Genomic DNA, 24,846 nt, shown 5'->3' with positions numbered 1-24,846 from the left:
GGACTATTAGAGACTAATGTAAAAAGTATATTAGAGTGTGGAGTCAGTGGGCAGGGCAGAAGATGGCTGTTTGATTTTCTGTGAGTAAGTGGACCGATCTCACTGGACGTTCATGGGGTTCACATCCAGAAGGAGGCAGTAATGCAACATCAAGGATGCCAGCTGCTAGAAAATCTTAAAGAAGAAGAAGAATCACAGGAAGAAGAAAAGGTAGCATCACTTAAGGAAGTCAGAAAGTGCAGGCAAAACACAGGAGGGCCTTGTTTCATTAGCACCAATAAGCCCATGTTCAGTGATTCTTTGAATCACTTCAATCATTGGATTTCTTTGGAAATACTGAGCAAAGTCAACCAATCAGGTAAGATTGATGTTTTTGTCTTTACGTTGTCATTTAACCAAGAAATACAGAGCATTTCTCATGCAAGTCATGTTTGCATATGCTGGCTTTATTGTTTTTTAGTGGCATGAGTAGCATTGCAAGATGTTTCACGAGTTTGAGAGAGAAATATGATTAACATCCACTTCAAGTCTACTACTGCTTCTACTGCTAACATAACTCCCACAGGCCGGGCTGCTATTACTATTATTTTCATAGTAGAGCCTCATATTACCAAGCTTTGTAAGATTATGAGATGATGCAATATGATGAAAGACCACTGCAGAATGGTCTTTCGATCAGGTATGTCTGAAGCATCTGCTAGCATAAACACTTCTCAGTGTGTGCGTGATCGTCCCACCTCTCCCACTCCATGACTTGAATTTCACAGCTCTAGGACCTCATCCCTCTGCATAAACCAAAAAAACAGAGACTACTACTTTGGCAAATCTTCCATCTCTTGCTCTTATTATTCTTATTCCCTCTCTTCCTCTTCCTTCTGTACACTCTTCTCTCTCATCTTCCATCCCTCTCTCTTTACTTTGCCTCTGAATTGTTGTCTGCCTTGCTGCATTCCCTGGCCGCTCTCCGATACGAGCTCCTTGTTTTCTCCGAGCCAGAATCTCCCCAGTGCAATGTCCTATTAGTGAAAATGAGACACGGGAGTCAGGCTACAGGAATGCTCCTTTTCCCCCAGACAGCCTATCAATTACCATGATGGAAAGTTATGATGATATGTTTTGCTGCATCTGTAGAATCTCTGAACTAACTTTAGAAATCACACACTGTACTTGTCCTGGCCCTCTGTCCGGATAAAAATATGATCAGTCTTCTGGATTGTGAATAAAATAACGTCTAGTATCGCGACGCAATATGTTGGGGAAAGAAATGAAGAAACATAACCTCAATTTATCTCTATCTGCTATTTAGCCAGTCCCTTGCATTACATTTGTATGATTGTGATGTATTTGGAGTTGAAAGTGCCTTGCACCAGGGCACATCGGATGACTTTGAAGGTGGAAGAGAATTTCCTTCAAGATGATGGATTTTTGTTACTTTACACCGGCCTAATATCATTTTTTTTTTTTTACCAGCTTATGGCAGACGCTAAGATAATTTTCTACCATCCACTGAATTTTCAACATTCTTCCTGAATCAAATTTTATGAAGGATCTGAATGAAATGTCCACATTCTGGGAGTTAACCATGCAGGACTGTAGATATATTATACAATCCTGTATTGGGCTGTGTTTTATCAGCCCTGACTAGGCCGGACATCTACAGGACAAACACACAGAGTAGGAACCATTTTACTTGGGAAGTTCCACGGCATCACCTTACTGGAACACATATTGTTTTTTAGTCCTATTATCAAATTCTTCACTCTTCAGAACAAACACCCATAGCAAAGCTATGAAATGAACATAACAACAGTAACATCTACACAGTCAGCCTTTAAAGTGATACAACAGCTGAATGATCCAATGATTTATGAAAAGGTAAAGTCCTTTGAACATGAATAACATTGAATTTATTGCTTTTCTCACTGTTTCTGTCTTTCTACAGACCTAGCCAACTGAGACAAACTATCTACAAAATCAATTGTCTCAACTCTGCAACAAGTTTCATTTATATTATCTGCATCCAGAAATATTTTCTGCAGATGACCTGGCCATGTTCCCAGTATTACAAGGCTTTCTAACATGTGTTTAGTTACTCAGAAAACTTGTGTGTGAGCGCTGCAGGGTGATCCACTGCTGTAAATCATGATTTCGTGATTAGTGATAAGCCCCTTTTTGAAGGGCTGGGGTGCGATAAAGCTGTGAGGTTTGGTGTGTGTGTGTGTGTGTGTGTGTGAGATAGAAAACCACAGAGTGCTGCCAGATACTGCCGATGACATCATAAAGGTTATCTCCCTATCCAACAGATGTGCACATGTCCTTAATGTATGAAAACACACATAGGCTTACAAAGAATATGACACATTCTCCCTCTCTCCTTCCTCCTGTTCCTTGCTCTCATTCCCATCTCTGATTCCTTAAATCTCCTCTAATCAATACTTTTATGTCAACAATGGTTTAAATAACTACATGTAATGTGAAAGGGGTCACATTTAGTGACAAACCGAAGCATTATTACCCCACTCTGCAGTTTCCCTCAGCTTTACAGAGCTTTTTAATGTCATTCAACTTATTGTTTTGGTTTTAGTTCATTCTTATACCCGCTGTACGTTAACTTCCCAGCACCAGACAGTCAGAGTTAGCACTATAGCTGGTGAACATAATGGAGTATTAAGCAACTAAACTCATGATGATATTTCTCTCAGGAGTTGGTGGAGAGCCACACAGAGCAAAAAGGAGAGGGAATACTGGACTTACATTTGTCAGGTGGTCACAAACACGACTCCAAATGAATGCTAATGTTGCTTTGTGTCTGCTCGATGAAAAATAAGCCACTATGTTTGTTAACATGTTCACCAAATCAATTTTAATCTAATCATATGTCAATGGTGTGTTTGCAGCTTGTTGCGCTGCTCCCAAGTGGCCCAAACAAACAAAAATGAATGCATGTTTAAAAGAATACTTTAGGGAGAGGATAAGAAGAGATATAAGAAGATAGATAACAATCTTATGTTTGTGTGTTAAGTACAGAGCTAAAGCAGGATGTAGTTACCCTAGCTAGCTAGCCAAAATTGGGCAATGCATGCTATAGGGAGAGATGCTCTACAGAAGTATTGAGCACATCAATTGTTGTCTGTCAAGAAATATTTCCAACATTTAAAGGACCAGTATGTAACATTTAGGAGGAGCAATGGGCAGAAATGGAATACAATATTTATAAGTATGTTTTCATTTGTGTATAATCACCTGCAAATAAGAATCCTTGTGTTTTCATTACCTTAGAATAAGCCCTTTATATCTACAGAGGGAGCGGGTCCCCTTCCACAGAGGTCGCCATGTTGCTACAGCCCACCGTAGTTTCTCGTACATGCTTGGAAGGGGAGGGTGAGGCGAGCGGTATTCAAATGGTTGGAAACTGCAATTTCACCACTAGATGCCACTAAATCCTACACACTGGACCTTTAATTCCCCTTTATAAGCACAAATTGGTTTGTTTGTTTTTTTGCATTTCTGTTTATGTATCAATTAAACAAAGAAGACACACTGCTTAATAATAATGTTTTTAGTGCTTTTGGTAGGTGTATTTTTGAACTTTGGAAAGAGCACAAATCATTCATCTCATCTCACTCTTGGAAAGAAGCAAATAAGCATTGATTAAATCAGCCGGTATATCTGTTCATTTGCAGCATTTTCATCCCCCCAAAAACATTTTTATTTATTGGTAGAGAACAGCTGGTACTCTCCCTCTGTCTCTTTAATCTCTTTCTCCCCACTCCTTCTCCACGCCCCCTAACCCATGCAGTGCAGTGCACTAGGTGGTTAGCAGAAGAGCAGAGATGGGATGATCTCCCTCCCTGCTGCCTCTACATCTGGCTGCGTTGTGTCGAACCTCCCAGCTTGGCCGACAGATAAGCCCCAGTGATGGATACGAGGTGTCACCATCCAAAGCCCTGCCTATCTATTACAGTGCAGCGGCCGTTTCAAGTGGTGGCTCTGTACATGTGTGTGAGCTAGTTTTGTGTTTGTGTGTGTGTGTGTGTGTGTGTTCCTTGGCAGGGAGGATGGTTCACACATTGGGTCGGTGGGTGGGTGAGGTGAGTGGGTGTTTTGAAGAGCTGTGAGTGGAAAGGGAAATTATTAGTGGGAATAGAAAACTGAACAGCAGAAATAGAGGAAGATATAGGGGGACAAAGTTGAGAGAGATGGATGGAGGGAGATAAAAAAAAGAGCACTTAGAGACTTAAAAACAGTTAGTTAAGTTTTGATCTCCATTGTCATATGAAAATGTCACTTTTGCTATTCCATTGCAAATAGGCTTTTTGTCAACATTTAATATTAAACAATACTGATATTGTGTTGAACAAAGAAAGAAAACAGCTATCATAGTTCGCTCACCTTGTTTGATTAGCTTTGACCTTTTGGCGTTAACTAACTACAGCAAAGAGACGGAAGTAGTTAGCACTAGCATCTATGAAGAGAGAATCAGCAATAAATCCAATATTTTGCAATGTAATTGAATACTTCAACTAGCTTCTGTGGGCAGGATATCTTTTTGGTCCTATTTGTCTTAACTAAAAACTTTGTGTCACTCTTGGCTGTACATCATTAAGTGATATTAAAGTGACACCACGTAACACACCCTTTTCCTCTTGTCCATCTTGCGCATCTAAAGGAACAGATAAGCTTCTATTGACAGATAAGCTTCTATTAAGAGAGACAAGCAGACAGACACAAGGAGAGAGAGAGAGAGATGTAGTGTTTAGTTTTCACTTTTTGTATTTGTATTTTAACTACAAGTCTACAATGTTAACATCTGTTTGCAATCCCAGATTTCAAAGAGCTAAATGACCTCTCAAATTTAAAAATACTCCTAGGAGAAGGAGACAGGGCAGATCCTGCTGCCCAGTATATATCAACATGCCCCAACCTGAGGGACAGTGAATGGCCTATATATACACACACACACACACACACACACACACACACACACACACACACACACACACACACAAACACAAACTCTCGCATAAAAGAAAACGTTGCAGGAGTACAGGGAGTTTTTTTTTTTTTTACAAACAGCAAAAAAGATAAATGTTGGGATGCTGCTGCGACGGCTATTGAAGCAACAAGTAAATATATGTGTTTTTCTACTGCGTCAACAGGTCTCCCACAAGTTCAGTGTGTTTTCTATTTTCCAAAGGTAGCCCAAACAGAAGACAGATTGCTGGTAGTATTGGATAAATATATGGCCTCTGTAGTATAGATTAAATAATAGAATCGACACTGTGTGATCACATTTACACCGTTTACAGTACAGGGCCCACTGGGGGCCTTCAGCCATCTCTTCTCCCTCCCCCAGTGCCATTACCAGTTCCTTAGGAAAACTGTCCTCACCTAAAAACACACTCTCCAAATCCAGAACAAAAACCTTCAATGCCGTTTTTACTGTATGCTCATGTTATTGAGACGACACTTTTTTTTAAAATAATTTAAGTTGTTAACATAAAGTACTACAATAATGTTGCAAATACTGTGCAAGGTTTGTTCATTGTCTTCATATAAGCCACATTATTACATCTGTCTGCTAAAAAAAAGAAGGAAATGGAATGTAACAATATCTATGTGGCTAGAAAGACCTGACCCAATGAATGTTGTTAATGTGTCAATACAAGATAATCATTAAAAATCAAATTAAAAATGCTGTTACAGATAAAGGTTGTTGGCAGTTATTGTTTTTGTGTAGGCCTCAAAATCAACTAGAATACTCACATGAAGCACTTTTGGAACTGTCATTATGGAAGTATATTATTTATATTTATGGCAGATTGTGGTTGATGTGCCATAGTGTAATTTAAATTTCACAGCAAAGCATAAGTTGTTCAATCAGGACTGAACCTTTACTTCAGTACATGCAATTCCTATTTCTAGTAAGGGTTTGATGATGATTCCAGTGTACTGGAAATAATGAATAATAATAAAAGGATTTTCATTACAATGTATTTAAAGCACACAATAAACACAGGAACAATTACAAAATACAATTTAAATTGTCACAGATTTTTTTTTTTTTGGCTAAAGAAACTTTTTATACACAATGTGTACATGTACTCTGTCTTTGATTTTCATGTAGCTGAAACTGGAATATCACACTACACCATGCCTGGGCAATCTTCCCTCGCGGGTGTTGAAGAAAGCACAGAGCTTCTCTCTAACGTCATGTGCTTCTCTCCATCCTCTGTTTCCATCCATGTTCCTCGCGTCCTGTAGGCGTTCCCCTTGTTCTTCTGCCTCATGTGCACACGTGCACAGATACACATCCTTCAGTACCTCACAGACTTGGAACAGGAAAAACATGACCAACACCCAAGATCCTCCTTCAGTTTCAAGGTCAACCCCACAACATTGGCCGCAACAACAGACAACCCAGCCACAAAGCTCTGCTTTTCACTTCATTGTTAATAAATGTCTGATACAATACACTGTGCTAAAACAGTATTTTCTTTGTTATCCTGGTTTTGTGTGTGAGTATCAGTAATAATGATTACCTCAGAGTTACAGCAAGCCATTGTTTTGGTTGGATGGCGTTACTGAAATTTGTTGTCTGCATGGTCAGATCCGGTCCAGTCAAAGAAGGTAGTGAAATACATCAGATGGTGATCTCTGTCAAGACGCAATTCGGCTACAAGAGGATGAAACGCAACAGGTAAAGATGAAGTGCTCTCCTCCTGTCTACAAATCACACTGTGAAAAGGGCAGAGAAAATACCAGATAAAAAACCCCATCAAAACTGGATAAACAAACACGTTGTTAATGTTAGCTGATGTTAGCAGACATTAGGTGGATTCATGCATGCCTTAAGGACATAAAAACCTGGATGACCTGCAATTTTCTGATGTTAAATTGAAGTTATTGTACTTGGCCCCAAACACCTCCGAGACATGTTATCTAAAGATATAGTTAATCTAGATGGCATTGCACTGGCCTCCAGCACTACCGTGAGGAACCTCAGTTATCTTTGATCAGGATTTGTCCTGTAACTCCCCCATGAAACAAACTTCAGGAACTGCCTTCTTTCACCTACATATCATTGCAAAAATCAGACACATTCTGTCTCAAATTAATGCAGAAAAACTAGTCCATGCATTTGTTACTTCTAGTCTGGATTATTGCAATTCCTTATTATCAGGCTGCCCGAATAAGTCCCTTAAGACTCTCCAGTTGATCCAGAATGTTGCGGCACGTGTACTGACAAGAACTAGGAAAAGAGATCATATTTCTCCAATATTAGCTTCTCTGCACTGGCTCCCTGTAAAATCCAGAACAGAATTTAAAATCCTTCTCCTCACCTACAAAGCTCTTAATGGTCAGGCACCGTATCTTAAAGAGCTCATAATACCTTATTACCCGACTAGAACACTGCGCTCCCAGGATGCAGGGTTACTTGTGGTTCCTAGAGACTTCAAAAGTAGAATAGGAGTCAGAGCCTTCAGCTATCAAGCTCCTCTCCTGTGGAATCAGGTCCCAGTTTGGGTTCGGGAGGCAGACACCATCTCCACATTTAAGAGTAGGCTAAAGACTTTCCTCTTTGATAAAGCTTATAGTTAGGGCTGGCTCGGGTGAGTCCTGAACCATCCCTTAGTTATGCTGCTAAAGGCTTAGACTGCCGGGAGACTTCCCATGATGCACCTCTCTACTCTCTCCCTCTCCATCTGTATGCATTCTTATCCCATTAATGCATGTTCTGAATCTGGATCTATGATTGCAAGGCACCTACTTCCCCCCATGTTTCTGCTCAACACCCACTTATTATTATTATTATTATTATTATTATTATCATCATTATTATCATCATTATTATTCCTATCATTATTATTATTACTGTATGCTCTCTCTCTCTCTCTCTGTCTCAACCGGCAGTGGCAGATGGCTGCCTACCCTGAGTCTGGTTTTGCTCGAGCTTTCTACCTCTTAAAAGGAAGATTCCTTGCCACTGTTGCTAAGTGGGAATTGTTTGGTCTCTGTAAATAATATTATAAAGAGTACAGTCTAGACCTTCTCTATAGGAAAAGTGCAGTGAGATCAGCTCTGTTATGAATTGCCACTATATAAATAAATTGAATTGAAAATATATGTCAAAGGGACATTAAGTCCAATATTCAATTTCCTTTTAGCTCTTTTTTGGTCTCCACCAACTCCTGAGGGGAAAAAATGGCTCTTAAGCTGTTAAATGCTCCACTATGTTCACCAGCGAGTTGCTAACTTTGTCTGCCTTTAGGTTGGTGCTGGGCAGCTGCCTGCTACAACTGAAAATTATGTTGATTAGAGCAATGAGAGTAAATCAAAAGTAAAAGCTGTGAAATCATAACAATGAACTGATAGAGGCTATAAAGCTTCATAGAGTTAAGGGAAAGTGCAGAGTTGGATGATGATTTTCTGTTGGTTCGTGACTACGAGCAACCCCTTTCACATTACACAGGTCAATCAATCCATTGTTAGTATAAAAATATTGATTGTGATACTGCTCCCAAGTACAGACTGTTATCACACACACACTTCCCCCTCACTCCCCACCTCACATTTTCACTTCTTTCAAAGTTTCTACCAGGCATAAACTGGTTGACATTATCTGAGAGCATCTGTCTGTGAGCATGCATGTGTGTACAAGTATTGCTTGTCCGTGTGTATTTGCATGTACAAAGCAGTATCAAGCTTTCTCTGCCCACAAGCTTCAGTCCTGGGGAAGATTGCTGTGCCATCCACTTTCATTACTGCATCAGTGAACTGTTCTACTGCTGTGAAATAACTCATAGGGATTTATCCGCGCAGGCCAGTTGTCAAAGCCCCTAGAAGCTCATAAACCTCAACTAAATAATAAGCTCTTCCTCCTCAATCCACAAGCCACTAGAAAGATTCAAGACCCCCGATGGAACACTCAAGACCGCCATAAAGCTGCTGACCAGTTGAGATGTGAAAGTTGCGGGCCTGTGATCGAGGGAAGGTTGCTGGTTGGAATCCAGGACAGGTTTATAAAATCTAGGAAAGTGAATGAAAAATTATCTACCTTTGCACTCAGCAAGTGCTATCAAGCAGCCAGTGACCAAGGCATTTAGTCCCTCACCTGCAACAGTATAGCAAGCAAAGACTGTGACATGATAGCTCACACCATTTACATGTCCCATATAGGGACAATATTTTGTTATCGACACTGTTGGGAGTTTGTGTTTCTGATCCAAATACTTACCTGAAATGTTGGTGATCTAGGAACTGAAGCTTTTTGTACTAACTAAAAGTTGCACTGGATAAGGATGGTAAATGGTGGGTAAATGTAAAGGCAGACTCATTATATTCTGTATGAAAGAGACTGAAATGGAAAAATCTGGAAAAGTTGAAAGACATATACTGGAAGGCGCCTCGCTTGTGGAAAGCAGTGTTCATGTGTCAGAGAAGAGTAAGAGAATAAAATGGCAAGATTTTAAATTCTATGCACGAGAGTAACTGGAATATACGGTATACCCAGAACAGCAGCAACACAGCACGTCAGGATGAAAATATGCCTGAGGACATGTTGAGAAAAATGTGCTTTAATTAACTAAACTTAAGGACCGGAGATTTATTTTAAAGTAACAATTAAGTGATAGTCAGAGCATCTTTAACTTCCATAATGGATCACTGGTTGAGTGGGCAAAAACCAATCCATGGAGAACTGTTGGCCTCCACCCACACCTCCCTTGCCCGCATTTTTAGATCAGGAGGATGGGGAGAAATGAATAAAGGGCTCAACCGTGCTCTTTGGAAAGCACACCTCCTCCTGTGATATAGTTATAGTTTTATATGATGGGTGGTGTTAGCTATTTGCCCCAAGCCACATTTGATTGTCCAAATTTATGTTTACGCCCCGAGTTCAAGACGAGTCATCAAAAATATTGTGATGTTTTACAGTAAGCAAGAAGTAGAGGGACTTGGATATAAAGGCTTTTTGACATATTTGACATATACCAAAAAATAACTGAAATACTGTATATATTTTCTTTTTATCATCATTATATTTTCATTGTTTCTTTAAAACTGCTTTATTTTTGCTAAAGAGCAATCTAAAATCTCATAAATCTTGACATCTTGGTTGATGCTCCAGTTGCTGCGTCTCATTCAATGTGATTTTTCCACCAGACTTTCACCGCTTCAACCATCTGCTGTCAGCGCAACTTTTAAAGCTTTAGCTCCATTTAGAAGTCTTCACGTGTACACTGGGTTTAACTTCTTTCCAGCCTGTGACCCGAGTCAGGCCAGGCCTAAATTATATCCGGTCTAATCAGGTCAGGTGGGGTCCCGTTCTGTTGCTGCGGCTCTTGGATAGGTGTTTCAATATGGTGTCTAATGCCCGAGTGGATTGGATGATTTTGGGCATCAAGCTCCATTTACTCTTGAAGAAAAGTGCAGTTTTCTTCTTTTTGTGATGTAAAGCAATCCAGGCATTTCCCCACTAACATCCAGCCAGTGCTGAAAAGTAATTAAGTACATTTACTCAAGTACTGTACTTAAGTACAATTTTGAGGTTCTTTTACTGTACTTGAGTATTTTCATTTTATGAGAAATATTACTCAACTACATTTATCTGACAGCTTTGGTCACTAATTACTTTTCAGATTAAGATTTCACATGCAAAACATACGAGGGGCTTATGAAATATGATGCAGTGCTTTACTATTAAACTAACCAGTAGTGTATAAAGTACATTAAATGAGCTAAACAGTCAGTAATAATATCCAATAATTTTTACAAATATGACACTCTGAAAGGAGTGTTTCTGCATAACAAATACTTTCTACTTTTGATACTCTAACTACATTTTGCTGATAATTCTTTTATACTTTTACTTAAGTAACATTTTGAATGCAGGACTTTACCTTGTAATGGAGGATTTTTAGACCATGGTATTTCTACCTTTACTTAAGTAAAGCATCAGAGTACTTCTTCCACCACTGCATTTGAGTGGAGACACATCCACACTGCCGATTTTGTCAGCAATGGACCTGTTTGTTTACAGAACATGTATTAAACCCTGACCACATTAACTAATCTCACTGCACCAAACAACTACAGCTTTTCCAGTTGTTCAGTTCCCAGATGCTTGTTTCCACGAGAGACCTGGGACCCTGTGCTTCGACCTCCAACTGTGTAAATGTGTAGTAAAATCTTCCAGACTGGCTTTTCCACATTGATGTACAGTTTCCGCTGTGATCAGAAGTGGCTTTTTGGGAGGGCCAGGAGGTTTGTAAAGAGAGGTCATTCACCACACACACACACACACACACACACACACAGAGGCCTGGACCGGGTCCTGAAAGGAAGGAAATGGGGAGAGTACACAGAGGCACTCACACAGACACACACACACACACACACACACACACACATACAAAAAGTTGTATATATATATATATATATATATATAGTATATATATAGTTTGTGTATATATATATATATATATATATATATATAAGGAAGTCATATTATATATATATAAGGAAGTCATATGAAGTCACACGTGAGGTTAAATGTTGTAAAGACATGAAGGTGTATATATTTATTTGTGCGTGGCATCTGTGTGTTTATAACTACCCATGTAGTTTTGACTACAGTATGTCAGAATCATGCAGTAAAAGCAGCCCTGGAGCTCCATAAAGCCAACTCTACAGTACATATTGTTGCCCCTCAGCTAAATAAGCAAAAACAATGCAGTTCTCCGTTGTTTTTAATAATGAGTTGATTTTCAGACTGAGGCTCACGTTGTGTTTTTTATTTTCCCATGTTGCTGGATGGCAGCAGCAATGCAATTAAAGTCATTGTTTCATTAGGGCATGTTGCCTGTGAGCAGGAATTAAAAACACCACAACACAGCACAGCTACAGTACCTTGTCGAGTACACACAACTTTTTGTGGTCAATGTTTTTTTTGTTTCACACACACACACACACACACACACATGCACATGCACGTGCACACACATAGAACTGAAAGCCCCAGCAATTAGAACCCAATCAAATTTTCCTTTGTGCTTGTCAACAATCTTTCCCACATACATTTTTTCACTCATTTATCTCTTTATGCCTGCATGCTTCCACCATATTTTCCAGAGTTGTTAGTCTGCATATTCTCTCTCTCTCTTTGTCTTTCTCCATCCGTCCATTTCTCTCTCTGTGTGTCTCTATCCCAGGCTCTTAAACTCTAACTCTCGTTCTGTCTTTGTGTAGTATTTTGCATCTGAAAAGACCACCCATGGGTTCAGGAGGGGACAGATTCTCAGAGAGGAATTGGTTTAGAATATTAATTGGGTTTTTTTGTTTTGTTTTGTTTTTTTTTTCTTGGGAAAACTGCCCACATTAACACCGCCTGCCACTTTCATTTCAAGTCCCTGTTCTGCATCGACAAACTGCAATGCAGTAAATGGGGAGATATTCGGTTTGAATCAAGCAGGCTACCATAGCTACTGTTCAACTAGCTTTTTTTAACTCAGTCCAGTCTCTCATTGTGCATTGGCTTTCTAAAACTTTAAACAAGTTTACTATACATATTCTAAGATAAGTGACTATATAGTACAGCACTTGGTATTAGCATTTGAGCCATTTGTGATTTTAGATAAGCAACAATTAGCTTGTTGGCAGTTCTCATGAACTTTTCCCAGCACAGCAGTGTGTGTATTATGTGTGTTTCCAAATTGATACTATTTTGGGAATGAACTCATCTAATCTGCTGTTATTTTCAGAACTATATTCTTAGCTGTCCTGCCTGCCACTTCACCCCGCACAACACCACGTTATTTCATCTCTAGTGACCTCAGAGATTGATGAGATAACCATTTGGTCCCGTACCCTCGCTGCCCTGCTCATACCGAATCCAGAGTTTCACCAGCGTCCGTCATGCTCCGTCTTTCAAACCTCACACTACTCCAACAATGGTGTGGTGCTTAACTGTCAACCGTATCAAGCCTATAACCGGACTACCCGTCTGGAAGGGTATCGGATGGTAATCAGCGCGGCAGTCTACAGTTAGTGTTGTCACTCAGAGCCTCTGACGTCACACCAACATGCCTGTAAGATTAGTTCTGGTTCAAATCCAGCTGACTAGCATTGTCACCCGTGATCAGCATCCTGCAAATGCCTGTAATGGGACGATCATTAAGAGTTTGCAGAGTTGTAAATTAGAAGTATGTGTTGTGACGCAGGGGAAGGCGGTCAGAGGCTGGGGCTGCCATCCTGTCTGGAGCCTTACATTTAGGAATTTTTCAGCATGATTATGTAGTGCTATAATTTATAAACACAGAAATATCTACCTCTATATAGAAATATCTACCTCTATATCTTTTTATAAAAATCAGTGATAGATGAATGTAAGTAACCTCCTGTTGTGTATTGTCCATGTATTTCTCTTTTCTCACTTACCTGATCAAGGCATGCCAACCCTGTCTCCTAGAAATTACATTTATATGGTACTAAGTGTTTTTGCATAATTTTAGGAGACAATGTAATTACTACGTGGATTTCGGCAACGTATTTTCAAGCCCAAGAAGTGGCACATTGTTGTTTGGCACAGATGTAGGTAGGGGGTCAGAGTGGATAGTGGGCATACTGTACAAAGGAAAGGACTTCGACACCGGAGACTCTTTGCTTGGGTAGTTTTAGGCAACACAACCCCTTTCGTCAGGGAAAGATCATGGATTTGGTTAAATATATAAAAAGTAAGCATCTCCTGTTTTACTGTTGACTTCAATATTCAATATTTAACTAAGGCAACAGCATTTCCCTAACCTTCACAAGTGCTCTGAGTTGTCTATACATAACGGCAAAAACTGCCACTTGCCAATGTTGTGGGGAAAAAATGAATGAAATGCGCTGACGGGAAACATTTTATAGATACATTCAGTACAGATATTCTGCGGTTTCGCAGATATGTTCATCAAAAATGAACTCCCTTGGCTTGGTAGATTTCCTTGATAAAAGAACATAATCCACGTGGGAATACTGTTCTCTCTCAATGTATTTGTTGTTGCAAGGTAGTAGTAGTATATAAACATAATTTTAAGGAGACAGGGTTAGGCAAGGGGATACTTTTGGATTTATTTGGCCCGGTGTTTTTGTTGGAACTACTTTCTACTGAAGAACTGGTCTCTCAAAAACTACATGTTTTTGTATTTCGGGCGTGTGGGTGTGTACACACTGTGCTTGATTAAAGTCTGTCTGACTCCCCCATTGATTTTGTTGTACCTGTTGGAGTGGGAGAGGTTACACCTTTCATCATTCTTATTGGTTCATGGAGTCCGGTGGCCTCATGTGATTCCAGCATAGCTCCACCCAGCTTTGACTTGAGCTCTAATTAGTCAGAAAAAGCGCAAACCCCTGTGTTGGTGTGCAGAACCTTTAACATCTTCTTTTCATTGTCAGGGCTCAGACATCCACCAAGCAGAACCTGATTCTGTAAAATGTGGCTTTTGCTTTTGCTTTTGAACTCGCTGTGATCGCAGTTTAGTTGGCCGAGTTGGTGCTCATGCCTCTGATGTGACGTGACCTGTCTGCTTGGCTGTCCGCTGTGGAAAACATCCATATGAAACATGTCATCTGTCCTGCGCTTGTTACTACCATTTCCCCTGTCATGCGAGCGCTGCAGAGACTGATGGCTTTTTCAGATGGGACGATGTGCTACTTGCTGCTGCCTGCAGTCGGCCTACTCTCCACCTTTTTGATATCCTGCCATCTGTCTTTCCCTCTCTTGTTTACTCTGCTATCTCACCTCTCATCTCTTACCCCATCTCTCTTTCTCTTTCATTTCCTCAGTATCTGAGGATTGATCACTATCAAAGCTGCACAGGGTGAGATTTTCATGTAGAAGTGGGGCTGAAAACCGTCCCACACCTCAAATCACTGAGGCACCTACATTCACCTCATTTGCCCAAATTATCTGTCTCCACTGAGGAGAAACAATAAATCAAAATGAAACTAAAACAAGTAGGAAACAATCTTTGTCTGTAGCAATTATGTGATGAAACACCTGCATCCTGGTCATAAGATACATCTTAAATCTGATAATGATTTGTCTCTGCATGTCCTGGTTTACTGTCACCATTTGGAACCTTTGAATGACTTGTGTAATATGACCTCTTAACATCTAGTTTCCTTTCATTTGCCTTTTACGTAGTTTAAAAGTTGGAAAAAGCATATTATTCTGTGCTGTCTGACATGTAATATACATAACACTGAATGCAATATTCAAACCTTGACTGAGTGTTTTTTTATGACTGCATCCTTCCATTACAGGGAATAATTTTAGATATTTTATGCATCATTGTATACTGTACACATATTCCCTAAATTCTGCCTGACATATTTGGTATCTTAAATAAAGTTCTATAGGTTTGAACAAAGTTCTGCTGCACAGTATGAGTTTGTAATGACCAGCGAAGGCAGTGGGATTGAAGAGGATATACTGCCACATATACATATCACTTTCTGTTGTTTTTCAAAATTGAACCATTGGTGAAGAAACTATATTTTATATTATATATGTATATCTAAAATCATGTTTAGTCCCTCTGGTTTCCTTGGCTATGAAGCATCACAGACAGTGTGCAGTTTACTCACATTATGTAATATGGTGGCTCTCAGGTCCTCAAAATACAGTGGCCTTTTACTGCCATTTGGAATCAACAACATGCAAGACGTTGACTGTAACTTTAAACAACTAGCTGATGCTGCATGATGAACTCAATATGTACTGACGAGGCACATTACAGCGTGATAATCAATACAGTATCATATTTGGACACCTTATTTTAAAGTGCTTTACAGTTGTAGCAGTTGTGTTAGATGCATTGTTGCGATGCAGTTAAACTAGACCGCACGCATTTACAGCTGACAAGAAAACAACTAGTCATATGACCTCTGTCACCTTTCTGACTGGCACATGTTGTTCCCAGAGACAGATTGCTACTTTTTTTCTGTGTTCTTGCAGTCAGCGAGTTGTATCGTATGTCTGTTACAGTGGTGGCAATTGGTGTTTACATAACAAGAGCTTGTAGACAGATCCATCGTCCAACTGCGTCGGTCTGCTGGCATATGTGAACTCAAAATGTAAACTCATATCAGTAACAGAAATGTGTGTAGCTCTCAAATGACTAGTTACCAAACCTCTGCTTTTATTATCCAATGGCTACGATAATCGAAAACCTTTTTATTCCAAATAACTCCTCATGGGGATGCAGCTGCAAGGCCGCAGTCCATCAGCAGTCATGCAGTTCAAAGTGAGTCTTGGCTACATCTCCGTCTCACCCGTTGGACTCCTCAACCTTCCATAAATGGAGTGTTCAAACGTCGCCTCCAATGAGTACGAAAACATTGTGTCGCCTAACACATAATCCACATCATAGGAAAGTGGTGTTTGGTCCCCCGGCGGCGTGACATCACTCAGTGTTTCCCCTCCTTGACCTTTGTCAGATGCCAGCGCCGAGGGGAGGAGTCTGCTGCTGAGCAGCTTGTGCCCACTCAGATATTCGATATCGAATATTTCATAAAACTAATAAGAAACAACTGAAAGAGGTGCATGGAGTGTAATGTGTTTTATTGTTGCTTTTTGCTTGTAAATTACTTGTGATAGTTGTAGTTGCGTAACAGATGCTCTGCTTGAAGGGACACCAAGAACAAATCCACAGTCCCATAACGAGTACATCGTACAAAATTCAGAAATTTCCCCTCATTCAGATCCCCAAATGTTAAGCAGCACTGTTGTCAGTGTGATGTCAGGTTCAAGGTCTGTAGAACTTTATAGAAGATCCAACACTGTAGAGCTTGAGATCAAACCTAATATTATACCTGCTGTATTTTCCACTAGTCAAGTGAAGTCAGTTTTATCTGTATAGCCCAAAATCACAAATTAGCCTCAGCGGCCTGTACAATCTAAACAACATATGACTCCCTCTATACTTAGACCTTTCAGTACCCATGGAAAAGTATCATACAGAGCATTTAAAAGAAGGAATTTCTATTTAGTTATTTTAATACTTTTAAAAGGGACAGTTGCGTGGCATCAACCAATGAAACACACCACAGCATTTAAAGTTTTATCTAGTTGGAACATCTGTCCCCAGATGGGGCTTTATACAAATACATACAGCTCAACAAGAAAACACATGCTGAACAAAACAACACAAAACACACACCGTAACACAATAAAAATACCATATGAATCTAATGATGGGGCGTCCTGGTAGCCTAGTGTTTAAGAGGCATACCATATAACCACTACCACATACCCGCTTCGATTCCAGCTGGGGACCGTTGCTATATGTCATACCCCACTCTCGCTCTCTGCCCAAGTTTCCTGTCTCTGTATGCTGTCAGCTTTCTAATAAAAAACCTTCCCTTAATTACTTCCCCCCATAACTACGTCTAATCCCCTTTCGAAAACTGTTAAAAATGATCCCATTCTGAATTCTGAGAGTAATATTGATCCTCTGAACAGACAACAACGTCTGTCCCTCTGAGGTTTCATGAAAAAGGGCATCTGACGATTCCCCATCGATGTAACTGAGCTCTGAGAGGTTTCACCGTGTCACTGAGCACCTTTAGGAGTTTTGTTATGTAGGTATTTATAAGTTTATTATTAGCTAATTTCAGGGCTGAAACTAAAGATAATTTTCATCATTGATTAACCTATCGATTACTTTTTCGATTGATCATTTACTATATTGAACGGTAAACAAAATCACAATTGCCCACACCCCAAGGTGATGCCTTCAAATGTCTTGTTTTGTCTGACCAACAGTCCAACACCCAAATATATTCAGTTTACAATTATATAAAACAGAAAAAAAGCAGAAAATTCTCACATTTGAGAGGCTAGAATTTCTTGCCATTTTTGTCTGATAACTGACTTAATCACCTAATTGTAATATCTTAACATATTTAGTTTTTTGAGAACATGGCGGTGGTGGGATCTTAGCAGATGGATAAAGATCTCATAGCGATGCACTTTTAAGAAGCAGACAGGAGACCGCTGACATGGTCTCAAAAAAGAAAGAAAAAACATAGTAAAAGCTTCGAAGCTGATATGTATTGATTGCCTATTGCACTGGGTTGCGTCAGATTGTGTGTTTATGTAATTGCATCCATATCTGCCCATGCTGCTTATATATTCCAAATGTTATTTTCAGAGACGAATAAAAACAGCCTTTTTTTCCATTTTCATCTTGACCATTGAGCAGTCTGAGTAACTACTATGGGTTTTAACAGCCCATCTGAAGCTAAAGCATGAAAGTAACCTGAGTTGGAGTTATAAGGTTTTTCATAGGACATCATTCATATACATGGGGTGCAAAGCTTGAGCTAAAAGTCTGTGTTACGGTTCAGTTCTGCAGTGTGGACCTGTTTGTATGAATCTCTTCCTCCCCTACCAGGAATTTGTCTAAGCAGGACCTGTCCACCCCACTTTCTTTCTCCCCCAAGTATCTTCTATTGAAATAAATTCTGATTATTTTCAGTAGTTTCACAGCACTTGCTATATCGAGTGCCCGCCTCCAGGTCCCCCAGAGCCTCACCCCCTGCTGCTACCAGCTTACGGGGGAGAGAGGGAGGTAGAAAATAAAAGCAGAGGGGGAAAAAAACCAAGGCTTCTGGGAAAAAAAACACTAGTCCTGTTTCTTGGCACTCTTCTCTTAACCCTTTCACTGACTCTGGCATGTGGAAAAAGTACGATCTGTTGGAAGGTGCTTCAATGTCGTATGTTATTGAGCACGGTGATGTTGCATAACTGAACGTTTCATCCTAAGGGATACATGACAAACTTTCTTTTTTTTAATAGCATTTTCTTTTTTTATTGCAAATACATATACAAAAGATTCTTTAAAGACAGTACAAATACATGGCAAGATCACAGAGGAAAAAACTGGAGAGTATTGGGAACATCAGTTCTTTTGATATGGAGAGAAAAGGAAATGGAGCTTGCAGAGCAGAAAGGATGGACGGTCCCTCTGGTGATCGCACAAACAAAAAAGCCTAACAAAAAAACTGTAAAAACCTTTGTAACTGAGATAACATTTTCCAGTTCTTTCAGCCATAGTTTAAAGTCCAACTCAAAGGAAATTCACAAATAACAAATAATCCGTACACATTTCGTTAGATAACTCCCTCCCCCCTCCCCCAACCCTCAGAAAAAGGCAAATACATACTTAAAATAGACATTTATATAAGATAAATAAACCAAAAAAAGACGATTACAGCGTGTACCGTTTTGTCTATGTACCCCCAGGGTTGAAAATCAAAATTTAAAAAAACAATGAAAAGGGAAATTATATGCCGTCTACATTGCAAAGAGGACGATTCATTAGTTATAAGAATAGTATGCAAAATAATTACTTTCAAATAAAATTAAAGCTAATAAATAAATAAAGTTTTAAACTGGATTGGACCAGAGGGAAGGGTGAAGGGACTGTTTTGGACACCAGCATGGTGGGAGACTGCAGTTGGACACCCAAGGGGGTCAAAGGTGACTTCCTGTAGCTGTCAAACACACGCTGTTGGACGGTAAGTGTAATCTCAGCTGTGGCCATTGCACGCATGCGCGCGCACACACACACACACACACACACACACACACAAAAGTTTGAGAAAATGTAAAAATCCAAGGCACGGATGGTGGAAAGGGCTGCAGTCTCCCCCGTCAAGACAGCACAGCATTGTGAAACCAAGCCTCTCTCTCTCGTTCTCTGTATTGCCTAATAGCTTTTCCAATGATCACGACACATAACTTGAGCAAAACAATCAACAGCTTAAATACAAACCATACTTGCTGAATGACACAGAAAAGAGTAAGCAACAACGACAACAAAAAAAACCCAGAAATCCTTGTATGAAATCGAACAGAGAACCAAATACTGCACTACCATGAGTGGTTAGTTGCTGAACTGTTTAAAATATAAAGCTTTTTGTTTTATATCTACAGGTACAAATAATTACCCAAACCCTCCCCCATCCCCATGGGTTACAAACTGCCAGCGTATGAAGGAATAAAACAGAAAGAAACACACAGTACCTACTGAAATATCAACAATCAATAAGTCCTCACAGAGGATTTTCCTAAGTCTTTTCATCTTTCTAAAAATATATATAGTTTCTATCAAGATACAATAGCAAGGCACGACGTGAGCCAATCACAAGTCCAGCTCTCCGCTTCTTCGAATTCAAGTGTCTGATTCAGGGAGCAGCTCTGGAGGAGGAACTCTCCCTGGAGTAAAGTGTTTTGGAGTGAGTGAGTGAGTGTGTGTGTGTGTGTGTGTGTGTGTTAGGTGTGTGTGGCTGTACATGTCACTGTTCATATGTGAGCGTGCTGTCTCTCAGTCTGCCGGGCGGCTCAGGGTCTGGTGAGCTGGGTGTAAACCGGAGCCTGCTCCCAGTGCTGCGGGCTGCTCTGGGGGATGGAGGGCACCCCCGTGTTGTCGGCTATGGGCGTGTACATGGGCCTCTGGCTGGGGCTGCCCATGTAGCTGAAAGTCGAGTATAGCCCCGAGCCCTGCCCCGCCCCCGCGTGGCTGTAGTAGGAGGCGGCGGTGCTGCCCCCCTGGTGGTCGGGGTAGTCGTACTGCTGCGCCCTGGAGATGGCCGGGTAGGAGGAGGAGGGGCTGTAGTGCTGCAGGTTGAAGGGGCTGTAGGCGATGTGCTGCGGGGAGCCCTGCTGCTCACTGTAGTGGCTCGGGCTCAGCTGCTCCGTCTTGATCTGGGTCCTGTGCTGGGCCTGGGCCGCCTCTGAAGCGCCGCTGCTCCCCAGGGTGGTCAGGGTGTGCTGCTGCTGCTGTCCCTGCTGATTTTGGCTTTTAGCCATCCAGGCTGCGGCGACTCCTGCCTGCGGACTGACCGGGGCACCGCTGCTGATGCTGTAGGTGCCGGTGTAGCTGACTGGCGTGGTGTTGCCAGGGCCGCTAGCAGAGCCAGGGTGCCCGTTAGGCGGAAGGTACTGGTCGAACTCGTTGACGTCAAATGTCTCGATGTGGGAGATGACATCGCTGCTCAGCTCGCCGATGTCCACATCGCGGAAGTCGATGTTGAGCTGGCGCCCGCCGGGGCCTTCGGGCAGAGAGCGGAGGCCGCCTTCACGCTTTAGGTCCATCTTGCCTGAGCTGACATCAGTCTTTGGGGTGGTGGGAGGAGTAGGGGGCCCCTGGGAGCCTGGAAGTTAAAAAAATAATGAGACAGATTAGATTTTGCTTTCTACATTCATTTAGTAGTAAATGTAGTACTTTTTAGGCAAACTAATAGGGCTGGGGTTAGGGAATAGGGAATGTTTTTTTAACTTTTAAGGTTTTTGAATGAGCTTAAGAGAAAAAGGGGAGACCATGAGGCATTCAAACAAGCACTGAGTTAAATGTCGAACTACTGAGGAGACTGAAAGAAAAAAAAAACTTTTGTTTCTACTCACCTGAGTGCTCACCCGGAGAGTGCACCTCTCCCATGCTGGAGGCCGGGGAGTCCGCCTGCTGGAGAGCTTTGAAGATGGCGTTTGGGGAAATGTGCGTCTGCTCGCTGCCGTCCTCCGACTCGCTCTGTCCGTTCTTCACCGACTTCCTCCGCCGGGGCTGGTATTTGTAGTCAGGGTGATCCTTCTTGTGCTGCACCCGGAGCCGCTCAGCCTCTTCCACAAACGGCCGCTTCTCACCTTCGTTGAGAAGTCTGCGCGTGAAAACGACCATTAATGTAGGCTACCAAAATAATGAACCGTGTAGTACTTTAAATGCTCTATTCCAAGACAAAAAACTATGTAAATGATTAAAACCATGCAGCTGATTTGGTTTGCAGGGAAAAATAAAGTGTAAATGTACAAAACAGAAAAGAGGTAAAAAAAAAAAAATAATAACATACAAAAATCACTCTTATTGCATCTTAAATCGGTGCGTAAAAGCTTAAAAGTAGAGCCTTCACACTTTCACACTTACCTCCAGAGTTTTCCCAGAGTTTTGCTGAGCTCCGCGTTGTGCAGGTGTGGGTACTGATCCGCCAGCTTCCTCCGCGCAGCCTGAGCCCACACCATGAAGGCATTCATCGGTCTCTTAACGTGAGGCTTGTTCTTAGAAGATCCGTTAACGCGCACTGGCATAGGCACGAGGGTCCAATCGTAGCCCTTGAGCACCTGGGACACAGCGTCACGGATGCACGCGGGAAACTTATCTTCCTCGTCCTTCTTGAAGTCTCCGTCCGCTCTGAGCAGCCCGTTCTCCGACGGCCGCGTGTTCTCGGTGTCGGAGCCCGAGACGGACGGGCATGGAGAGCCCGCGGAGTCCTCGGACATGCTCGGGCTCGGGGCATCAGAGAGACACTTGTCTTGTTCCTCCGTCATCTTCAGGTAAGGGTCGAGGAGATTCATGCGAAAAACTGTTTGGTGCCAAATTACGCGTGAAACGGGGGACTTTTTTTCTGCTTTCTTGCGAGAGGAAAAGCCACTAAATGAACTTTACCTTACCAAGATGAGTTTGATCAAAGTCTTTCAACTGTGAGAAATGCACATAAAAACGGTAGCTGATTCTCTTTTGCTACGGTGCAGAAAACCGATTTGGAGAGCGAGTGTCTTTACGCATGAGCTTCTGACAGACTCCTAGGACGAGTGTGTTTTCTGGAAGCGGATCCGCACTTGGAAGTGCAAAAACAAGCCAGTTGGTAAGAGTTTGCTTTCAACTCTGTAGGATGAAACGGTAAAGTGCTCCTTTCTAGTCTCCAAGTACAATCCCCAGAACGCGTGAGTGCTTTGAACTGCAAACGTTGTGCATGCGGGCTTTATAACAGCGTTACCATGCCGCACAGGAAAGCCCGAACCTGATTGGGCGACGGCATGTGACGCCAAAGTAAAGGAATTTGATCCCATTTTTTTCCCTCTCCTAACCAGCACAGACAACACACACGCAGACACACACAGTCACTTTCTCTCAAACAAACACACACTGCCCACCAGCCAGTATATATTCTGTTGGTTCGGCTGGATTCTCCTATAGATATTTACAAGGCTGTATGGGGAAAGAGTGATTTTGAACATTTAATCAGACATGTGGAATATTTATTTATATGCTATACTTGAATAAAAATGATCGTTTTTATCATGAAGGAAACACTGAAAGAGAAATTATGTCATTGCAAAAGACCTTGGCAAAAAAAAAAGATCAGTCCACAAGAAAGATTATCAGTACATTTCTGTAATTTATGACATTTAGCATCCTAATAAGCTATATACGCGTTCTATTGCTACTGTAAAAAAACATTTTCTTGTGTTTCTAAGTGAGTTTCACCACACTGGGTCCATACCTACAGTTACATCATCTGGTCAATAGGGGGAGACAGCAGTCTAGGAACCCGGTGAACTACCTCCCTTCCCTTGCTGAGGGCAGCAGGAGCAGGAGGAGGGAGAGGGAGCTCCAGCAGACTGCTGCAGTGCAACAGTTGCTGTCAAACATCAGCTTCTGATTTGTATCGCTCATCTCGTTTCAGAGCAATAATCCGGTGAATGGCGGATTTTGTTCAATTTGCTGACTGTTCAACTTCCACTCTGGCCTTACTTTTTACCAAATGTTCCTCATAAAGTTGAGACCATTTTGAGCGTTGTGTTACACAGTGTTATAACTTTTATATCCATTTTGGAATTATACATATATTTGAAACCAAACTTCCAATACATGTCTACAACAGGTGTTAGTTTACCTGGCTATTACCATTACAAGTAAAAGTCCTGCATTCAAAATCTTAAGTGAAAGTACAGAAGTATAACTGCAAATATCAAAAATAAAAGTACTCACTATGCATCAGAATGACCCCTTTCAGAGTTATATTACCACATACTACAATATTGGACGAATATTTCAGATGCATATATGTGTAAGAAGCATTTTAATGTTGTAGCTGGTCACGGTAGAGCTGATATTAACTGCTTTACATGCTGATGGGTAGTTTAATCTGTAACAATATGACATATTTTCTGTTTTGAATAGAAAGTCTTAACCTGCAAAGTAACTAGTAGGCCTAACTCGAACTGTTATATACATGTAGTGGAGTAAAAAATCACAACATTTCCCTCTGAAATGTATTGGAGTAGAAGCAGAAAGTTGCAGAACATTTAAAAAGTCAAGTACAAGTACTTCCAAATTGTACTTCAGCACAGTACCTGAGTAAATGTACTGTCCACTACAGACAACTGAATGAATGTGCATCATCTATGAGTGTTTTTTCAGTTTTGCTCACCGAACACACACACACATAACTCCCTTTGTCCTCTCTCTTCAGCGACGCTCCAATCAGAGTAACATGAGGTGTTCTGCAGTGGTCACTGATGGTAACCTGCCTGCACACGCCCCCTTTGATTGTTTATTATGCTTTGTGGAGATGTGGAAATGTAAATCTCAGTTCAGGCTAACGTGGACATGTGCTACCTGAAGTCGCTTTTAATAGCTCACAGATGTCGGGCAGAGCTAATTTCACTGGGCTGCTTGCTTGGTCACTCTGTAGCTGCACATATGGACACCCACAGCCCTTATTTCAACAGATACAAATCTTTTTTCACCTTTTCTTTCTCCCCGTTTCTATCTCTGAATGCTGTAATGTTGCTTGTTTGCATTTAGTCTAACTGCTCAAACTCTGCATCACTCTTTCGTAATTCTTTCTCTCCCTGACCAATTAGGCCTGTGGTTCCAAAACACTAAAGCCTAACATCAGCGACTCCTTCGTTCCCCTGGCGAGTTTATTTACATGAGACATGCTTATTTAAGATACTCACTTTGAACACAAATAGAAGGGAGCAGTTTGGCTCTGCGTTAATAGCTCGTGGGACGCGTG

At 41.2% G+C, this 24,846-nt stretch overlaps 1 protein-coding gene and 1 long non-coding RNA gene across 2 annotated transcripts in view; one reads left to right on the top strand and one right to left on the bottom strand.

Moving 5' to 3' along the window:
* Window positions 1-215: 215 nt before the first annotated feature.
* LOC122867706 overlaps window positions 216-24,846 on the top strand; it is a 221,468-nt gene continuing 196,837 nt past the window's right edge. Inside the window, exon 1 of the long non-coding RNA XR_006375974.1 lies at window positions 216-358. This is a non-coding gene — a long non-coding RNA (uncharacterized LOC122867706). The remainder of the gene's footprint in view (window positions 359-24,846) is intronic.
* LOC122867705 (transcription factor Sox-9-A-like) lies at window positions 18,825-22,788 on the bottom strand. Its single transcript, XM_044178845.1, has 3 exons — window positions 21,969-22,788; window positions 21,455-21,705; window positions 18,825-21,204 (listed from the first exon to the last, which is right to left on the bottom strand). Exons 1-3 carry the CDS (start codon window positions 22,394-22,396, stop codon window positions 20,393-20,395), a joined length of 1,491 nt encoding a protein of 496 aa, XP_044034780.1. The 5' UTR covers window positions 22,397-22,788; the 3' UTR covers window positions 18,825-20,392.

Source organism: Siniperca chuatsi, linkage group LG20 (genome assembly GCF_020085105.1).
Source record: "Siniperca chuatsi isolate FFG_IHB_CAS linkage group LG20, ASM2008510v1, whole genome shotgun sequence".
NCBI classification, from domain to species: domain Eukaryota; kingdom Metazoa; phylum Chordata; class Actinopteri; order Centrarchiformes; family Sinipercidae; genus Siniperca; species Siniperca chuatsi.
The sequence above is the reverse complement of the archived record's forward strand: the minus strand, read 5'-3'. Positions and strand labels throughout refer to the sequence as shown.